General features: G+C 39.2%; 1 protein-coding gene across 4 annotated transcripts in view; it reads right to left on the reverse strand.

Moving 5' to 3' along the window:
• Positions 1 to 4,804: 4,804 nt before the first annotated feature.
• Positions 4,805 to 17,509, reverse strand: part of SWT1 (SWT1 RNA endoribonuclease homolog) — a 93,585-nt gene continuing 80,880 nt past the window's right edge. For 3 of the 4 annotated variants that reach the window (XM_055319483.1, XM_055319482.1, XM_055319481.1), the window contains one exon: positions 4,805 to 5,792. In XM_055319483.1, coding sequence (XP_055175458.1) covers positions 5,663 to 5,792 — 130 coding nt within the window. In that variant the 3' untranslated portion in view covers positions 4,805 to 5,662. Of the gene's footprint in view, positions 5,793 to 8,991; positions 12,183 to 17,509 lie in introns of those variants that run through there. The other variant, XM_055319484.1, reaches the window with a different exon arrangement.

Here is a 17,509-nt window from a genome sequence, read left to right on the forward strand (position 1 = left end):
AATAATTAAAAAAAAAAACAATAATTGGTTATATTCACCCATGAATTTTCTTTCATCATGATGTTCAAGGTAGGGTTTTGATTTTTGGTTTCTAGTATCATATATGCTTTCCCATTCAACATGTTTTAGAATTCCTTATATTTAAGGGGAAAAAACTGGATCTGGGAGTGTGACCCAGTTCTAGAGTCCTTGCTTTAATACTCTAGGTGTGTAACCTGTGATTTCTCCGGATCTTAGAATTCTTAAAATTGAAGTAGGTAACAAAGGGTTCCTGGAGGATATTTCTGCAACTCCAGAGTTGCTTTTGGAAGAATATGAGATCATAGATTTGTCTCTATAATGTTAGCCATTTATTTGTATTCTACTAGGTTTCAGAAAGGATTTGAAGAGTCTTTCACTGAATGAAAGAATTAACGGGGTGAAAAGAAAAAAACAAGGAAACACCAATGTATGAATCTAAATACTAAGATCAAGCCACACATTTCATCCTATAAACAGGAGACCTATTAAATAAGTTAAATTGTCCATGAGAAAGGAAGATACCTTTCCATCTGCAACAACATGGATGGATCTTGAGCCCATTAAGCTAAGCAACATAAAGACAAGTACTGTATGAACACTACTTATATTCAAGCTAAAGAAGTTAAAGATGTAAAAAAAAAAAAAAAAAAAAACAGTAAAATGATCGTACCAAGGGGTTGGGGTGGGAGTGGGTGGTAAGAGTGGTGGTGTTTAAGGGTACAGACTTATAATGAGTAATAAACCTGAGATCTAATGTGCAGTATGATGAATATAGATAATAATATGCTGGTTATGTAATGTACATACCACTCCATGGTAGTCCTGTTGCAATACAGAATGCATCAAAGTAAGCTACACACCTTAAGCTTACAGTATTACATTCATTTTTTTTTTAAAAGATTATTTATTTATTCATGAGAGATACAGAGAGAGGCAGAGACACAGGCAGAGGGAGAAGCAGGCTCCATGCAGGGAGCCCAATGTGGGACTCGATCCCGGGTCTCCAGGATCACACCCTGGGCTGAAGGTGGCACTAAAGCTGAGCCACCTGGGCTGCTCCTCATTTTTTTTAAAAGCTAGGAAATAGTGGAATCATCTGTAGGTTGAAAGGAATTATTTGAAGCACCAGTTTCTTTTATAATAAAACCAGAAGGTTCTCAGTTGTGAAATGATGCACTGAGCAACAAGTACTAGCCCAATGGCCAACAGAATACTTAAACTTCACTGTTAATAGGCCCATGCCTTCCTGAATGTTGAATAAGAGTGAGAAGTAAAAGCTCAGTTAAGAATGTATAGGGTTAATACCTTGTGGAATTTTAGGAATCTAAAAAAGGCGTATGTCTGAATAAGATGGCGACACATTTGCTCAAAGTGAGCAAAGTGAGGAATTTTAGTCTGGGAAAAAGACGCACACAGTACCAAACTTGGATGAAAGAAAGAAAGACCTGAGGGGATGACGATGAACTGAAATAGCAAGAATGAAAAGTAGCTGTTTGAAAAGTTGAAAGGCACCTACCAAATGTAGCAGTAGGGCCAGCTATCCGTTAAGGCTCTTCCCAGTTCAACAGATCGATCGAGACCTAAAAATTCTTAAAAATTGAAGGAGGAACCTCCTGCATTAAGCAAGTGTTTTCTCTATCCTAAAGGTGGTATCAGATCTTTAAAGGTATAGGCTTGAAGAAAAATGCCCAATAAGTGATTGATACCTGGAATGCAACTAAAAAAAAAATTAAATGGGCAAAAGATCTGAAAAGATCTATTTCTCTTACCAAAGAAAATAAATGGATTCCTTTAAGCACGTAAGAAGTTGCTTACTATCATAAATCATTAGGAAAATATAAAGTAAGATAACATAACCGATTAAAACTATAAAATTCTGGTTAGGGTGCAGACTCAGATTGCTGGAGAAGTCACAAAATTGTAAGGTCACTTTATAAAACTGGTAATTTCTAACATCCCCTGTAACACAGTTATCACTCTCCTGGGTATTGATCCAGGTTAAATGGAAACCTGTTCACACTGAAACCTGTATGTGAAGAGAGCAGCTTTTATTCAGTCACCAAAAATAAGTCACCTCAGCCTTCCAGCTGGTAAATGGATACATCATTGGTGCAGCCATACAATGGAGTACTACTTAGGGATAAAAAGGATGAAGTGCTGATTAAAAACAACATGTATGGATCTCAGAAGTAGTGTTAAGTGAAAAGCCAGCCTCAAGGCTCCATTTAAATTGCATTCTGGAAAAAAAAAAAAAAACAGGGATAGCAGACACATCAGTGGCTTACTGAGATGGAGATGGGAGTTGACTACTAAGAGGCATGAGAATTGTGGAGCACTGGAATTCATATCTTGGTCACGCAGGTGATTATGGGATTGTACTTTGACAAAACTCAAAACTGTACACTTAAAAAGTTTCAAGATTTTGAGAAGCTGGAGGAGGAGCAGAGGGAGGCGCAAACTCCTTGCTGAGCATGGAGCCCAACTCAGGGCTCAATCCCAGGACCCTGAGATCATGACCAGAGCCAAAACCAAGAGTCCATCTATAAACTGACTAAATCACCCAGGTGCCCCAAAAGGTACCCAAACCTTTAAAGGAAAAGGCTCTAAAAGGGGGACTAGGACATACTTCTATTTCATCGCTGCTGGAAATCCCAGCAAGGAACCATTGATTCCCACTGGCCTTGCAAGGATTATAGAGCTAATGTGTAGCCCATAACCATGAGTCTACAGTAGACTTGGCAAGGTTTAGCCATCCTAAAGAACAGGATGTCGACATCAGTTTGTAGTTGGGGGCACTGAGCCAAACTACTAGCGGAGATTCCAGTGTGCTCGTAACTGTTCAAGTTCACGAGGCTATTTTCACTGGAGTGGGTTTTATTGGTAAAATAGCCAAAGAGCATCAACCGAGAGGCCGATTGGCCTGTTCGTCCAGTCTAAATCAAAAGGGCTTTGGGTGGCATCATTTCCTGAGAGTGGAAGATGTGTTTGACTCTGTGAGAGATCCTTCCTCTTAAGAGCTAAGTTCATCCTGATTCATGGGATGAAAAAGGATGCTTGAAAAGGGCTGTTAGGACGCCTGGGTGGCTCAGCGGTTGAGTGTGTACTTTCGGCTCAATCGGCGTGATCCCAAGACTCAGGATCCGGTCCCATATAAGGTCGTTGCATGGAGTCTCCTCCCTCTGCCTATGTCTCTGCCTCTCTCCGTGTCTCTCATGAATAAACAAAAATCTTAAAAAAAAAAAAAAAAGGCTGCTACAGATGGGCTAGGGGGAGTTGTCAAAAAGTATGAGCAAAGTGACCTAAGCTCTGAAGGTAGATCAAGACACCACCTAAGGAAATCTGGGTCAACCATGGAAAGGTGAATAGATTTCTGTTCTCCCTCAAGGTGATGGTCAAAAGATAAAGGACTCGAGCTTCAGGTTTCTCTCAGGTGACAACACAATAGGAAGGTTAAAGTGACCATCTGTGAAGTATGATCTGCAGTCCCACTGCCCGCTACAGGGCCTAACAAGATTTCAGTGGGCACAACACCCCAATTGTTAAGCCAGTGTTCCTTTGGCCCAGAATGCTGGAATTGCTGGGGTGGCTACACCCAAAGGATCCTACCTAATGCTCTCAGGAAGGAAGTAGATTATCTTTTTTAAAAGTAAATTGGAAAAGGCTAGTATAAAATGGCACCAGAGATTTTGCTGGAATAATCCTCATGGATGCCCCTCATGAAGTTATCACTGACTCCTCACCAAGGCAAGGCCAAGGGCATTATGTGTTGAGAGCCCTTGCCCTGTGTGACTCTCATCTGTCCCTATTGGCACGCTTATGATGGCTTCTACCCAAAATGCAAAGCCATACATTCTGAAGAATGAAGATTTTAGAACTGTAAGTTTCTCTCCTAAGGATCTAATAATTCTATCAAAACAAATGTTGGTTTTGTAAGGTGTAGCATATGATCCTTATGTCAGCTGAGTTCTCTCAATCCAGAGGGGGAATCCAGAAAAGAAGGGGGAGGGAATCCTCAACTCCTGAATTATACTATTAGAAAAGTATAAGATTCACTGGTAGTGTTATGCTATATGTTGGCAAATTGAACTCCAATTAAAAAAAAAAAGTATAAGATTAAATTAAAACTTAAGAAAGCAACAAAAAGAAACCTGACACTTCAAAGAAACAAAGACTAAACATGTTTAAAAGAATGTTTCTAAATCAAAACAAAAAATAAGACTAGGAAACCAAAAGAAAAACATCTTCACATATCAGTAAAATGAAAAAAAAAAGATTGAAATAACTGACAAGTTAAGGTACAAAGTAAAAGATACACAAACTAAGATAAAATCTGTGTAAGAGTAAAATACGTGAAAGTGTGCCAGTGACTGAGTGAAATTTCCTAAAAATCACAACCTACATTGAAAAGACATAAGTAGGAAGAGGAGAGGGAGGTAACAAAGCAGAACCAAAACCTAGTAACAACCACCAGAAGCAGCTGAGGGATAAAGATCTGAAAAAACTATTGGGGTAGGGGTGGGGTGGTGGGGGAAGTTGGGGGACAGACTTTTTGCAGAGAGCAGAGATCCTCTGGAAGCTTCTCCCTTGGGGCTCACACCCCTGATGTCACTTGAATCCCAGGTAGAGATGCGGCTTCCTATGCAAAACCTAAAGCTCAGCGGGCCCTGCACAGATTGACACTGAGAATCCTGAATAGATTTTCTTTTATTGCAGAGGGTTGCTTTTATCATCATACCTTGTACAGAGTTCAGAAACACATTTGGAAGTAAAATGAAAAGCACAATCTTAGTAAAAATAAAATTTATTGTTTTGTAAAAAATAAATTAACATCATAGATTAGCAAATTAGATTTAATCTAATGTATTAACAAAAAGCATAATATATTCTAGTAACAAGGATTTCCAACTTACTGTATAACTACATAAGAAGTCAAACATTTGGTTTAGCTAGGGGCAAACATGAGTCACTGCCACCTAATCCCATAAATCCATGCTGTTTCACATTTAAGGGAAAAATCAGTATAGAGGTCTCCCCTGCTCTTCCCTTTAGAAATGCATTAAAAAGTGACAAGCCCAGGGAAGAAGAGAAGAAACTATATAGCTAGCAGGTCAAAATTCTACTTACATTACCTTAGGAAAAGTGGAGGGGTTATGTGTTACATTCACCAGGTCTACATGGAAGACCGTTTGATCACGAAACAGCCTAGGGTAAGATTCATTTGTGGGGCACAGTGAGCATGGCCACGTCTTAATCCTTTCTTGAGGTTTGGAAGTGTCCCTGATCTTGTACCCATGTTGAGAGTTCAGAGAATGCTGCTGCCCCCAGGCCTTCCACAGATGCCAAAGTGGCTCCTACCCTAAGATGATTAAAAAGATGGCTCTCCTTTCCTTGGACTGGCTCAGTGTCAGGAGTAGAGGTAGGGAGATATCGTCAACTCCATGAGTTGATTCCACAGTTTATCCCACAATGGATGCATTAGGCTCTTTAGAACCTTAATGTGATTTTCAGCAATAGGCAATCACCTTCTTGCACTTATGAGGCATTTTTTTTTCCAAGTGTCTTGGGTTTGACTTAAAAGGTTGAAAGCTACTCTGTTGTTCTTGAAGATAAATGCAATTCCTTTTAAGTTATAACTCAGCATTTAGGTCCTATAGTTGAGCATGTCTTCACACCATCCCCTGTTTTTGGCTTCCATATAAACAGATGCATTACACTGCTGCATAGAATATTCCATCTCAACCAGTTGGCGGCATCCAATGGTTAACTTTTCCCTAGGGGATAAAGAAATTTTAAATCACTTTAAGACAGCTAGTCAGATAAATGAAAAAAATCTCAACAGGATAATACTGGGACTGGGATTTGAAATACATTCTTTGATAGTTGACAGTTATAGTTTCTTAGACAAAAAAATATGGGGAGATAAGCACTTAGGAGCACAGATTCTCAGTCAACGCGGAGATCTTGGTGCAATTCCAAGAATCCAGGAATGAGGGTTCCCATGGCAGACCTGCTGCAAAGAAGCAAAGCTGTATGCTTATAAAAGTTTGTATGGTTGGGACGCCTGGTTGGCTCAGCGGTTGAGCGCCTGCCTTTGATCCAGGGTGTGATCCTGGAGACCCGGGATCGAGTCCTGCATCGGGCTCCCTGCCTGGAGCCTGCTTCTCCCTCTGCCTGTGTCTCTGCCTCTCTCTCTCTCTCTTTCTGTGTGTCTCTCATGAATAAATAAAATCTTAAAAAAAAAAAAAAGTTTGTATGGTCTCCAAGGGCTTCTCCCAGCAGGAGATGGGCCGATGGTATAGTGCTCTAATCCAAAGGGCAAGCAATGCTGTAGCCTACATCACGTATTTATGTTTTAACTGAAGAACAGGTAGCCTGGAGCATACTAAGAGAATGCACCTCCTGACAGAAGCAGATAAATGGAGAGGAGATGAGAAGCTGACAGCTCCAACTCTTAAAACTGCTAAATTAACAAATGAAAACTACTAGCTAAGTACTCTTGAGCCAGAAGTAGGGGCAGGGAGTGATGCTTATTACATGCTAGGCCTACTCAGAGTTTTACCTAAGACTAAGCCCAGCCTGTCTCTCGAAAGCTGACTTGGGTCTACAAACTGGGGGATCTGTGAGTCATCAAAGCACCAACCCATCGTATCTGGTGTCTAGAGTCCATACTTCATGGAAACCTATTTAAATCTACTGGGAGATGGTTTATATAAACTCACGAAGAACAGCCAGCAACTAGGGAAGCATCTGGCACATTAGGTGTTTGAGAAATGGCAGGTTTTTAAATATAAATTACACTGTTATGACTTTCTTGGCTTCTAAGAAGCTCTGGGCCATCTCCACGGTTTTGGGGGTGGACTACTAGCCACGTCTCTTCACTGCCTCCCCTGCCACCCTTTGGAACGCAGGGATTAGGATGAGAGTAGTAGTGACAGCAAAAGGAAATACACCATATTTTCAGTGGCCTCACTTCCTCGAGTGTGTGGTTTCTCAAATCTGACTTTTGGTTTTGTGTTACTCTAGTCCAGTCTCCCATATTTACAGGGCTTAAAATTAGTGTTATGTTGCCATCAATTCTTCATAACTACTCAGAAAATTATCTGGAAGATCCTAAGAGATCCCAAAATAGGAGAGACACTGTGAAAATAATCATCCATTGTTGATTTTCTTCTTGTAACCTAGAAGAAATTTTAGAAAAACTGCATCAAATTTTCTAACTTATCTGACATAACATAATACGTTTTCTCATAAGTTTACAAAGGAAACAAAAAGGGTTGATCCATTCCTGCTCTGCCTAATTTATTCCACATGTGAAAGGAAAAAAAAAAAAAAACAAAACTCCTTCAGTAACTAGACTTTGAATCTATTTCTGGGTCTGGTCGTCTTCTTTCTCTCCCTCCTCTCAGTTAGGAGGTGAGCTCTGTCTCAGCTTTTCATCCTACTGGCATCTGGTTTCTTCATCCGTGTGAGTCAGCATTCTCACAGTGGATTATCACCTACAGACGCTCTCTCCAGCAAGTTCTTATTGCTGACTGGGGAAAGTATCGCATGTCTCCATCGTGTATGTTTGGTCTCCCCTACATCATGACGGGAATTCTTAACTTCCTTTTCCCCAGGGCTTATCTGTAGTGTGACAGAAGGGTAGATGTGGGGGCACCTTAACGCCTTTGCATGCCATTCTGCAGCATCCCTAGTGAACCATATCATGTTGGTTTTCACCAGGTTGTGAGAACACCCACAACTGTGAGACGTAGCCCATTTCCTATCAATTTCTAGAAAGTTCTTCCTTTACATTGGCCTTTTAAAAAAACTCCATTTGCTGACATGAGCCTAAATCAAAAAAAGAAAAAAAAAGTCATCATCTAATACTACAAATATTTTGTGTCTCTTAACAGTGATCCTATTTCTCTTTTGCAAACTAAACAATCCCAACTTCTGATCTGTTCTGGAACAGAGCTCAAGACTGGAGGTTGCTTCTAGTTCTGTAATTCTATGTTGCTCGTGAGAAACTGCCAGTTTCTCTATATTGTCCTATCATGGGGGCACCAGGGTGGCTCAGTAAGTTAAGTGTCTGACACTGGCTCAGGTCATGATCCTGGGGTCCTGGAATTAAGCCCTAAATTGGGCTTTCTGCTAGCAGGTAGTCTGGTTCTCCCTCTCCCTCCGCCCATCCCCCTGCTCGTGCACTCTCTCAAATAAACATCTTTTTATTTTTATTATTTTTTAAGATTTTATTTATTTATTCATGACAGACACAGAGAGGGAGAGGCAGAGACATAGGCAGAGAGAGAAGCAAGCTCCATACAGGAAGCCTGATGTGGGACTCGATCCCAGGACTCCAGGATCACACCCTGAGCCGAAAGCAGACCCTCAACCACTGAGCCACCCAGGCATCCCAAGGAAAATCTTTTAAAAATAAAAAGTAAATAAATAAATTGTCCTATCATGGGTATCAAACTCACTTTGACCAAATCTCAGGTCAAAATAAACTGGAAATTTGATCAAATCAATTAAAAAATAATTTTAGTGGTTATTTGATTCATTTCCATGGCTAATTTTGTCAAAATGACACAGCAGTAATGAAATTAAGTGATGTAATTACAATATTTTTTTAAAGATTTATTTATTTATTTATTTATTTATTTATTTATTTATTTATTTATTTATTTATTTATTTATTTATTTATTTATTTATTCATGATAGACATAGAGAGGGAGAGAGAGAGAGGCAGAGACACAAGCAGAGGGAGAAGCAAGCCAAGCTCCATGTCAGGAGCCTGACATGGGACTCAATTCCGGGACTCTAGGATCGCACCCTGGGCCAAAGGCAGGTGCCAAACCACTGAGCCACCCAGGGATCCCCTAATTACAATATTTGATGCAGTTTTTCCAAAATTCTTTCTAGGTACAAGAAGAAAGTCTACAATAGATATTTGTTTTACAATTCTCTGAACTTTTCTATTTGCAGTATCTTAGATGAAAGAAAAATGGAATACAATGCTAATATAAAAACAGTATATAATAGCTAACATAATATTCAATGGCAAAAGACTAAAAGCTTTCCCCCTAAAATCAGGAACAAGACAAAGATGCCCATATTCAACCACTTCTAGTCAACACTGTACTGGAAATTCTAGTCAGAGCAACTAGGCATAAAAAACAAATAAGCATACAAATTATAAACAAAAAAGTAAAATTATCTCTATTTATAGATCCTAAAGAATCCACAAAATACCTGTTAGGATAAACTAATTCAATAAAGTTGCAAAATAAAAGATTAACACACAAAAAATCAATTGCCATTTTTTTAAAAGATTTATTTATTTATTTTATTGAGAGAGCAAGTGGGAGATGGAGAGAGAATCTCAAGCAGACTGTCTTGAGTTCAGAGCCCCATGCAGGGCTCAATCTCATGACCCTGAGATCATGACCTGAGCCAAAACCAAGAATCAGATGCCTAACCGACTGAGCTACCCTAGGCACCCCAATTCCATTTCTACACGCTAGAAATGAACAGTTAGAAAAGGAAATGAAGAAAACAATTCTATTGTAAATGGAATTGAAATGAAAAAGATTAAAATACTTAAAAATAAGTCTAACTGAAGAGGCACAAGACTTGTACACTAAAAACCACAAAACACTGCCAAAAGAAATTAAAGACCTAAACTAGTGGCATACCATAATACTCCCCGAAGCAATCTACACAGTCAATGCAATCCCTATCAATGTTCCAACAATCTATTTTACAAAAACTGATCCTAATATTCACATCGAATTGCAAGGGACCCCAAATAGTCAAATCTTGAAAAAGAAAAATAATGTTTAGAAGACTCACACTTCCCAATTTTGAAAACTCAAAATACAAAGCAACTTTAATCAAAACAGTGGTAATGGCATACAGACATACAGACCAATGGAACAAAGTTAAAGTCCAGAAATATATCTCACATACCTGGGTGACTGATTTTCAACAAGGGTGCCAAGACCATTCAAAGGGAAAAAAATAGTCTCTTCAACATTTGATGCTAGGACAACTTGATACCCACATGCAAATGAATGAAGTCAGACTCCTACCTCACATCATATACAAAAATTAACTCAAAAATGCATCAATGGGGCAGCCCAGGTGGCTCAGCAGTTTAGTGCTGCCTTCAGTCCAGGGCATGATCCTGGGGACCCGGGATCGAGTCCCACGTTGGGCTCCCTGCATGGGGCCTGCTTCTCCCTCTCCCTGTGTCTCTGCCTTTCTCTCTGTGTGTCTCTCATGGATAAATAAAATCTTTTTTTAAAAAATGCATCAATGACCTAACCAAAAGAGCTAAAACTATGAAATTCTAAGGAAAAAAAAAAACACTGGGGTAAATCTTCATGACCTTAGTTTTGGCAATGCACACAGATATGATGCCAAAAGCCCAAGCAATACAAGAAAAACACATAAATTGGACTTCATCAAAATTAAAAACTTGTGGCAAAGGATGCTATCAAAAAAAGTGAAAAGAAAATGTACAGAGAGAAAATATTTGCTATATCTGATAGGGTCTAATACCCAGAACATGTAACATGTCAAGCTGCCAGGTGCCAAGGTGGTTAATAAGGACAATAAGCCAAACTGAAAGCAAAATCAACTGTTTCATTTGCTGCAACACTGAAAACAAGAAACGAAATTAAAGGTGTCAGTTCCCCAGTGGTCCATTTTCCCTTATAGAATGGCACTGAGTTAGGGCCACATGATACATAGTGTAGACAGGGGACATCATCTCATTGCTGAGGATCCCTTTTCATGGACTCAGGGGAGGAAGGGGTGCAGGTCTTGGTGCATTCGGACTGCTGTAACAAAATACCACAGGCTGGGTGGCTTACAAACAACAGAAATTTATTTCTCACAGTTCTGGAGGCTGGAAGTCCAAGAGCAAGGCACTATCATAGTCACATTCTGGTGAGAGCCCTCTTTCATAAAAGCATTAATCCCATTCATGAGTGCTCTACCTTCATGACCTAATCACCTCCCAAAGGCCCCACCTTCTAAGACTGTTGAATTGGGCAACAGGATTTCAGTATATGAATTTGGGAGGGACACAAACATTCAGAACATAGCAAAGGGAAAGAGCTAGGAGTAGAAAAGTATTGGTTCAGAGTGGAGAAAAATACCTTGGCCAAGTCCTCCAAGGAATTCTCAGCAGAAGTGCCTGAGAGGTGCCCTCAGCCAAAGTCCCCAATAAGGAGGCCACCAAATGGAGTTGCCTGGGCTAGGAATGCAGATATGCACGTAAGCTCAGGGCCAAGGGACCTAAGCATTGTCTGCAACTCCCTCCAGAAGAGTGCAACACACCGGCTGTGTACCAAATCTGGCATGCGGAAGGCAGCTTTCCCCGGTGGAGTGCCAGATAAAGCCTTATAACTGCCTACGGTCAGGCCTGAAAGATCACACATAGGATTTTGGCCTCAAGCCACATTCGTCATAAAGACTTATTATAACTCAACAACAGTAAGAAAACAACCCACTAAAAAGTGGGCAAAGGATTTGAGGACACATTTCTCCAAAGAAGACAAAGAGCCAATAACCACATGGAAAGACACTCGACATCATTAGTACTTAGGGGAATACAAATCAAAATCACAACGAGATCACCCTTCACACTCATTTGGAAAGCTATCATCCAAAAAAAAAAAAAAAAAAAAGGTAACAAATTTTGTCAAGGATGCAGAAAAACTGGAACTCTCATCTCTTGTTGGTAGGAAGGTAAAATAGTGCAGCTGCTGTGGAAAGAGTCAGTAACTCCTGAAAAGTTAAACACAGAATTCCACTATTAAGTATATAACCCACCCCCAAATTTGAAAGAATTGGAAGAATTCAAATACATGCACACAAATAGCAACACTATTCACAATAGCCAAAAAGTGAAAACAATTCAAATGTCCATCAACAGATGAGTGGATAAACAGAATGTGGGCTGTCCGCACAATGGAGTATCATTCGGCCATAAAAGGAGTGAAGTATCAGGGAAGCTGGGTGGCTCAGAGGTTGAGCATCTGCCTTCAGCTCAGGGGTGATCCTGGGGTCCTGGGATGGAGTCCCACATCAGGCTCCCTGCATGGAGCCTGCTTCTCCCTCTGCCTAGGTCTCTGCCTCTCTCTCTGTGTCTCTCACGAATAAATAAAATCTTAAAAAAAAAAAAAAAAGAGTGAAGTACTCACACATGCTCCGATGTAGGTGAACCTCAAAAATATCATGCTAAGTGAAAGAAACCAGATACAAAAGGTCATGTGTTGTAGGATTCTATTTATAAGACACATTCAAAATAGATAAATCCATAGAGAGAAAGCAGATGAGCGGCTGCCAGGGTCTGGGGGAAGGGAAGAACCCAGACTGCTTACGGAGCCTCGAACTTCCCTCTGGGGTGATGGGAATGTCTTAGGCCTGGAGAGAGGTGTGATTGCACAGGGGAGTGAATGCACTAGATGCCCCTGAACTGAACACTTTAAAATGGTTAATTCTGTTATGTGAATTTTACCTCAATTAGAAAAAATAGTGTATATGTTTATTTTATGCTATCTTCTGTTAGTAAATTCAGACCACGTAAGTAATCATCTTCCTCAGCCTTCCCCAAAGTGGTCAGCTGTATGCAAGTTAAATCCTTCTTCTCTTTTCACCTCCGTGCTCTGCCACCTTTCATTTGGTGCATCTGACCCTGTGTCTAGGAGGAGCCACTGAAACCAAAAGAACCTCTCTTTTGGCAGCTTATCTGAAAACCATGAGCTGTGGAGCACACCTGCGGTGAATAGGAGTGCTACTGATCACTGTGGAGACAGCAAATAATTTCAAAACAAACCACAGAGTAACAAAAAAAAAAGCTCCGAACAGATGCCTGCTAAGCAGCAATCACTATTTTTCTATGCATCCAAGGTATTAGATACATGTCATTCATCTTCAAAATCATCCTTTTAGGTATAAGAGAGAGCTTATTAATTAGTATCATAGTTCAAACCTGCAAAATAAGTGGCAAGACAAAGAAGAAAAAAACAGGTACGACTGCCTTAACTCTGACTATTCAACTTTGACCCCAGTACCACCTCCACAAAAAGACTCCTCCCAACTAGTGCAATAGTAAAGTCAAAATAATTTTAGACATTTGATTGGAACCATCCTGCAAGAGACTCTGCCCGCCAAGTTATCCAGTGAGTTTCCAATACCTTCAAAGATATGGCCAAGTTTTGGGTGCCTGGGTGGCTCCATTGGTAAGGGTCCAACTCAAAATACTGGCCAAGGATGACAGTCATTATATATTTTAATTCCAGTTAGTTAACATACAATGTAATATTAGTTTCAGGGGCACAATACAGTGATTCAGCACCTCCATACAATACCTGGTGCTCATCACAAGTGCACTCCTTCATCCCCATCACATATTTAACCCATCCTCCCAGCCACCTCCCCTCTGATAATCATCAGTTTGTTCTCTAGAGTTAAAAGTCTGTTTCTTGATTTGTCTTTTTCCCTTTGCTCATTTGTTTTGTTTCTTAATTTCCACATATGAGTGAAAGCATATGGTGTTTGTCTTGGACTTACTTCACTCGACATTATACTGTCTAGTTCCATCATTGCAAACGACAAGATTTCATTCTTTTTGATGGCTGAGTAATATTCCATTGCATATATATACCACGATTTCTTTCTTTTTTTTTTAAAGATTTTATTTATTTGTTCATGAGCTACAGAGAGAGAGGCAGAGACATAGGCAGAAGGAAAAGCAGGCTCCCTGCAGGGAGCCTGATGCAGGACTCAATCCCTGGACCCAGGATGCACTGTGCCGAAGGCAGACTCTCAACTGCTGAGCCACCCAGGCATCCCATAATTTCTTTATCCATTCATCCATCAATGGACACTGAGGCTACTTCCCTATCTTGGCTATTGTAATAATGCTGCAATAACCATAAAGATGCATGTATCCCTCCTCTGAATTAGTGTTCTTATATTCTTTGGGTAAATACTCAATAGTGAGATTACTGGATCATAGGGTAGTTCTACTTTTAACATTTTGAGGAAACTTCATACCGTTTTCCATAGTGGCTGAACCAGTTTCCATTCCTACTAACAGTGCACGAGTGTTGCTTTTTCTCTACATCCTCGCCAACATCTGATTTGTTTCTTTTATTTTTGATTTTAGACATTCTGACAAGTGTGAAATGGTATCTCATAGTTTTGATTTGCACTTCCTTGAGTGATGTTGAGCATCTTTTCATGTGTCTGATGGCCATCTGAATGTCTTCTTTGGAGAAAGGTCTGTTCATGTCTCCTGCCCATTTTTTTACTTGCATTATTTGGGGGATGCCTGGGTGGCTCAGCGGTTTAGCATGTGCCTTCAGCCCAGGGCATGGTCCTGAAGTCCTTCAAGTACCACATCGGGGTTCTTGCATGGAGCCTGCTTTTCTCCCTGTGATTGTGTTTCTGCCTCTCTCTTTCTGTGTGTGTGTGTGTGTGTGTTTGTGTGTGTGTCTCATGAATAAATAAAAATCTTTTTAAAAATTTGGATTATTTGGTTTTGGGGTATTAAGTTTTATAAGTTCTTTATATATTTTGGATACTAATACTTTATCAATATGTCATTTGCAAATATCTTCTCCTATTCAGTACACTGTCCTTCAGCTTTGTTGATTGTTTCTTTTGCTGTCAGAATCTTTTTATTTTGAAGTAGTCCCAATACTTTATTTTTGCTTTTGTTTCCCTTGCCTCAGGAGACATATCTAGAGAAAAACATTGCTAAGGTCAGTGTCAGAGAAATTGCTGCCTGTGCTCTCTTCTAGGATTTTTATGGCTCCCTGTCTCACATTTAGGTCTTTAATCCATTTTGAATTTATTTTTATGTATGATGTAAGAAAGTGGTCCAGTTTTTCCAACACCATTTATTGGTAAGACTTTTCCCTACTGGACATTCTTTCCTGCTTTGTCAAAGAATAACTGACCATATAGTTGTGGATTCATTTCTGGGTTTTCTATTCTATTCCATTGATCTATGTGTCTGTTTCTGTGCAGTACCATACTGTTTTGATCACTAGAGCCTTGTAATAAAACTTGAAGTCTGAAACTGTGATTCCTTCAGCTATGCTTTTCTTTTTAAAGATTACTTTGGTTATTTGGGGTCTTTTGCAGTCCTATACAAATTTTGTTCCAATTCTGTGAAAAATGCTGCTGGTATTTTGATAGGGATTGTATTAAATATGTAGATTGTTTTGGGTAATGTAGACATTTTAACAATATTTGTTCTTCTAATCCATGAGCATGGAATGTCTTTTCATTTCTTTGTGTCATCTTCAATTTCTTTCATGAATGTTTTACAGTTTTCAGCGTATAGGTCTTTCACCTCTTTGGTTAGGTTTATTCCTAGGTACCTTACAGTTTTTGGTGCAACTATAAATGGGATTTTTTTAAGGATTATTTTCTTAATTTCACTTTCTGCTGCTTCATTAGTGTATAGAAATGCAACAGACTGCTGTATATTGATTTTGTATCCTGTATTGAAATAATCATACAGTTCTTATCCTTTCTTTTCTTATTGATGTGATGTATTAAGTTGACTTGCAAATACTGAACCACCCTCACAAGCCAGGAATAAATCTCACGTGATTGTGGTGAATGATTTTCTTAATGTATTACTAAATTTGACAGATGTTAATTAATTAATGGAGGGGACGGAGGGAGGGGGAGAGAGAGAGTGAGAGTCAGCAAGCAGGGATGAGGGAGGAGCAGAGGGAGAGGGGGAGAGAGAATCTCAAGCAGGCTCTACATCCAGCACAGAGCCCAAGGTGGGGCTTAATCTCAGGACCCTGAAATTGTGACTTGAGCAGAAATCAAGAGTTGGACACTTAACCAACTGAGCCACCCAGGCGTCCAACAAATGTGTTTTTGACACAAATCTCATGTACACAAACTTTAAATGTGGCATATCAGTAAAGATCTATAATAAGAGTGTAAATGATGGACAGTCTGAAGAATAAGGTAAAAAAAATAATTTTTACCCCTAGCTACAACAGACTATGTATGTCTAATGGTTTTAGATTTTTTTGGAAAACTTATTTTAACCTAATGAGTAATAGTAACATTTGTGTACAATTATCAATCCTTGTGTCTTGATATCAAATAAATTTATCAATCTAGAGTTTAACAGTAGAAGTACGTTGACAGTTAACACTCACTGCATCTGCTCATAAAATTTTATAGCAATACAGAGATATGTGTAATTTAAAAATAGCAAATAAGCTGTGGTTTAGCGATAGAAGTGGCATATTACAAAGCAGTGAAACTACAGACATTTCTGCTATAGCACTTGTTTTGAACACATGAATCTGTTCCAACATCGCTGATATATTAAATAACAACTTGAGCATGATGCAAATTTCACATTTTCCTATATAAAATTTCAGCAGTAAGAACCACTAGATGAACAGAGAAAACTACCCAGCAGAACCAAGCTACTTAGGAATACACAAAACACACACATGCACACACTTTAAATATGTGTACCATTCACAATCGGTGTTGCAACTTTACTTTCAATTTCAGATAACTTTCCTTCCACATCATCACAGTAATCCACAATCTGCAACCCTTCCAAGTACCACCTGCACAAGCAAATTTCACCCCTTTTTCAATAAAAAGTGTCAGATTTATTGACACATTTACATATTTCTTAACCATTTAACATGTGTAAAACTGATGCCATTTTAATTTGGTTCCTACCTTCTTTTTAAATGTATGTCTTATTAAGTTTTTGAGTGATATGCCTCAGACCCATTTTTCCCAAGAGCCTTTTTCTTGCATGATTTTGCATAGCACAGGACTGACTGCAAACCAACTACTGCTCCATGCCTCAAAATGGATGAATCTTGACGTGGAGTCAAAAAAGAATGGTGAGAAGGGGGAGTATGAGACTGGAGGGCAACACTGACAACATTAAGTGGGTTTTGTTCCTCATGAATTTGTTTGCCTGGGCTCAGGATTGGCAGGCTTCACACAAACCCTGTATATTAAAGAATCATATTTATACTGCTTCTTCTTTCTTGTTACATATGAATACTATAAACTATTTTTTAAAAGAAAATATATGATGCTATTAAGTATACAGGTGAAACTAGTCAACATTTTTATGGATACATATATTCATAAAGATGAGAATTATAAACACAAAATCTCTAAGGAGAGGATGGAAGGGAGGATATACATAGAGATGGGTAAAGGTCTATTTTGTCAACTGAATGGTAGGCATGAGTATTCTTTATACTAGTTTGTCTTCAAATTATGGTCTGGGGAAAAGAGGCTTTCAAGGGGTCTGTGAGGTCAAAAAGGTCAAAACTATTTTCATAATAAGACTAAGACACAATCTGCCTTTTGCATTCTCATTCTTGCAAGAACGTACAATAGTTTTCCAGTGATACATGACACGTGATTACTAAAACAAACTAAATTCAAAAGCAACTATCAGAACCCATTTGT

Source organism: Nyctereutes procyonoides, unplaced genomic scaffold, assembly GCF_905146905.1.
Source record: "Nyctereutes procyonoides isolate TBG_1078 unplaced genomic scaffold, NYPRO_anot_genome, whole genome shotgun sequence".
Classification (NCBI taxonomy): Eukaryota; Metazoa; Chordata; class Mammalia; order Carnivora; family Canidae; genus Nyctereutes; species Nyctereutes procyonoides.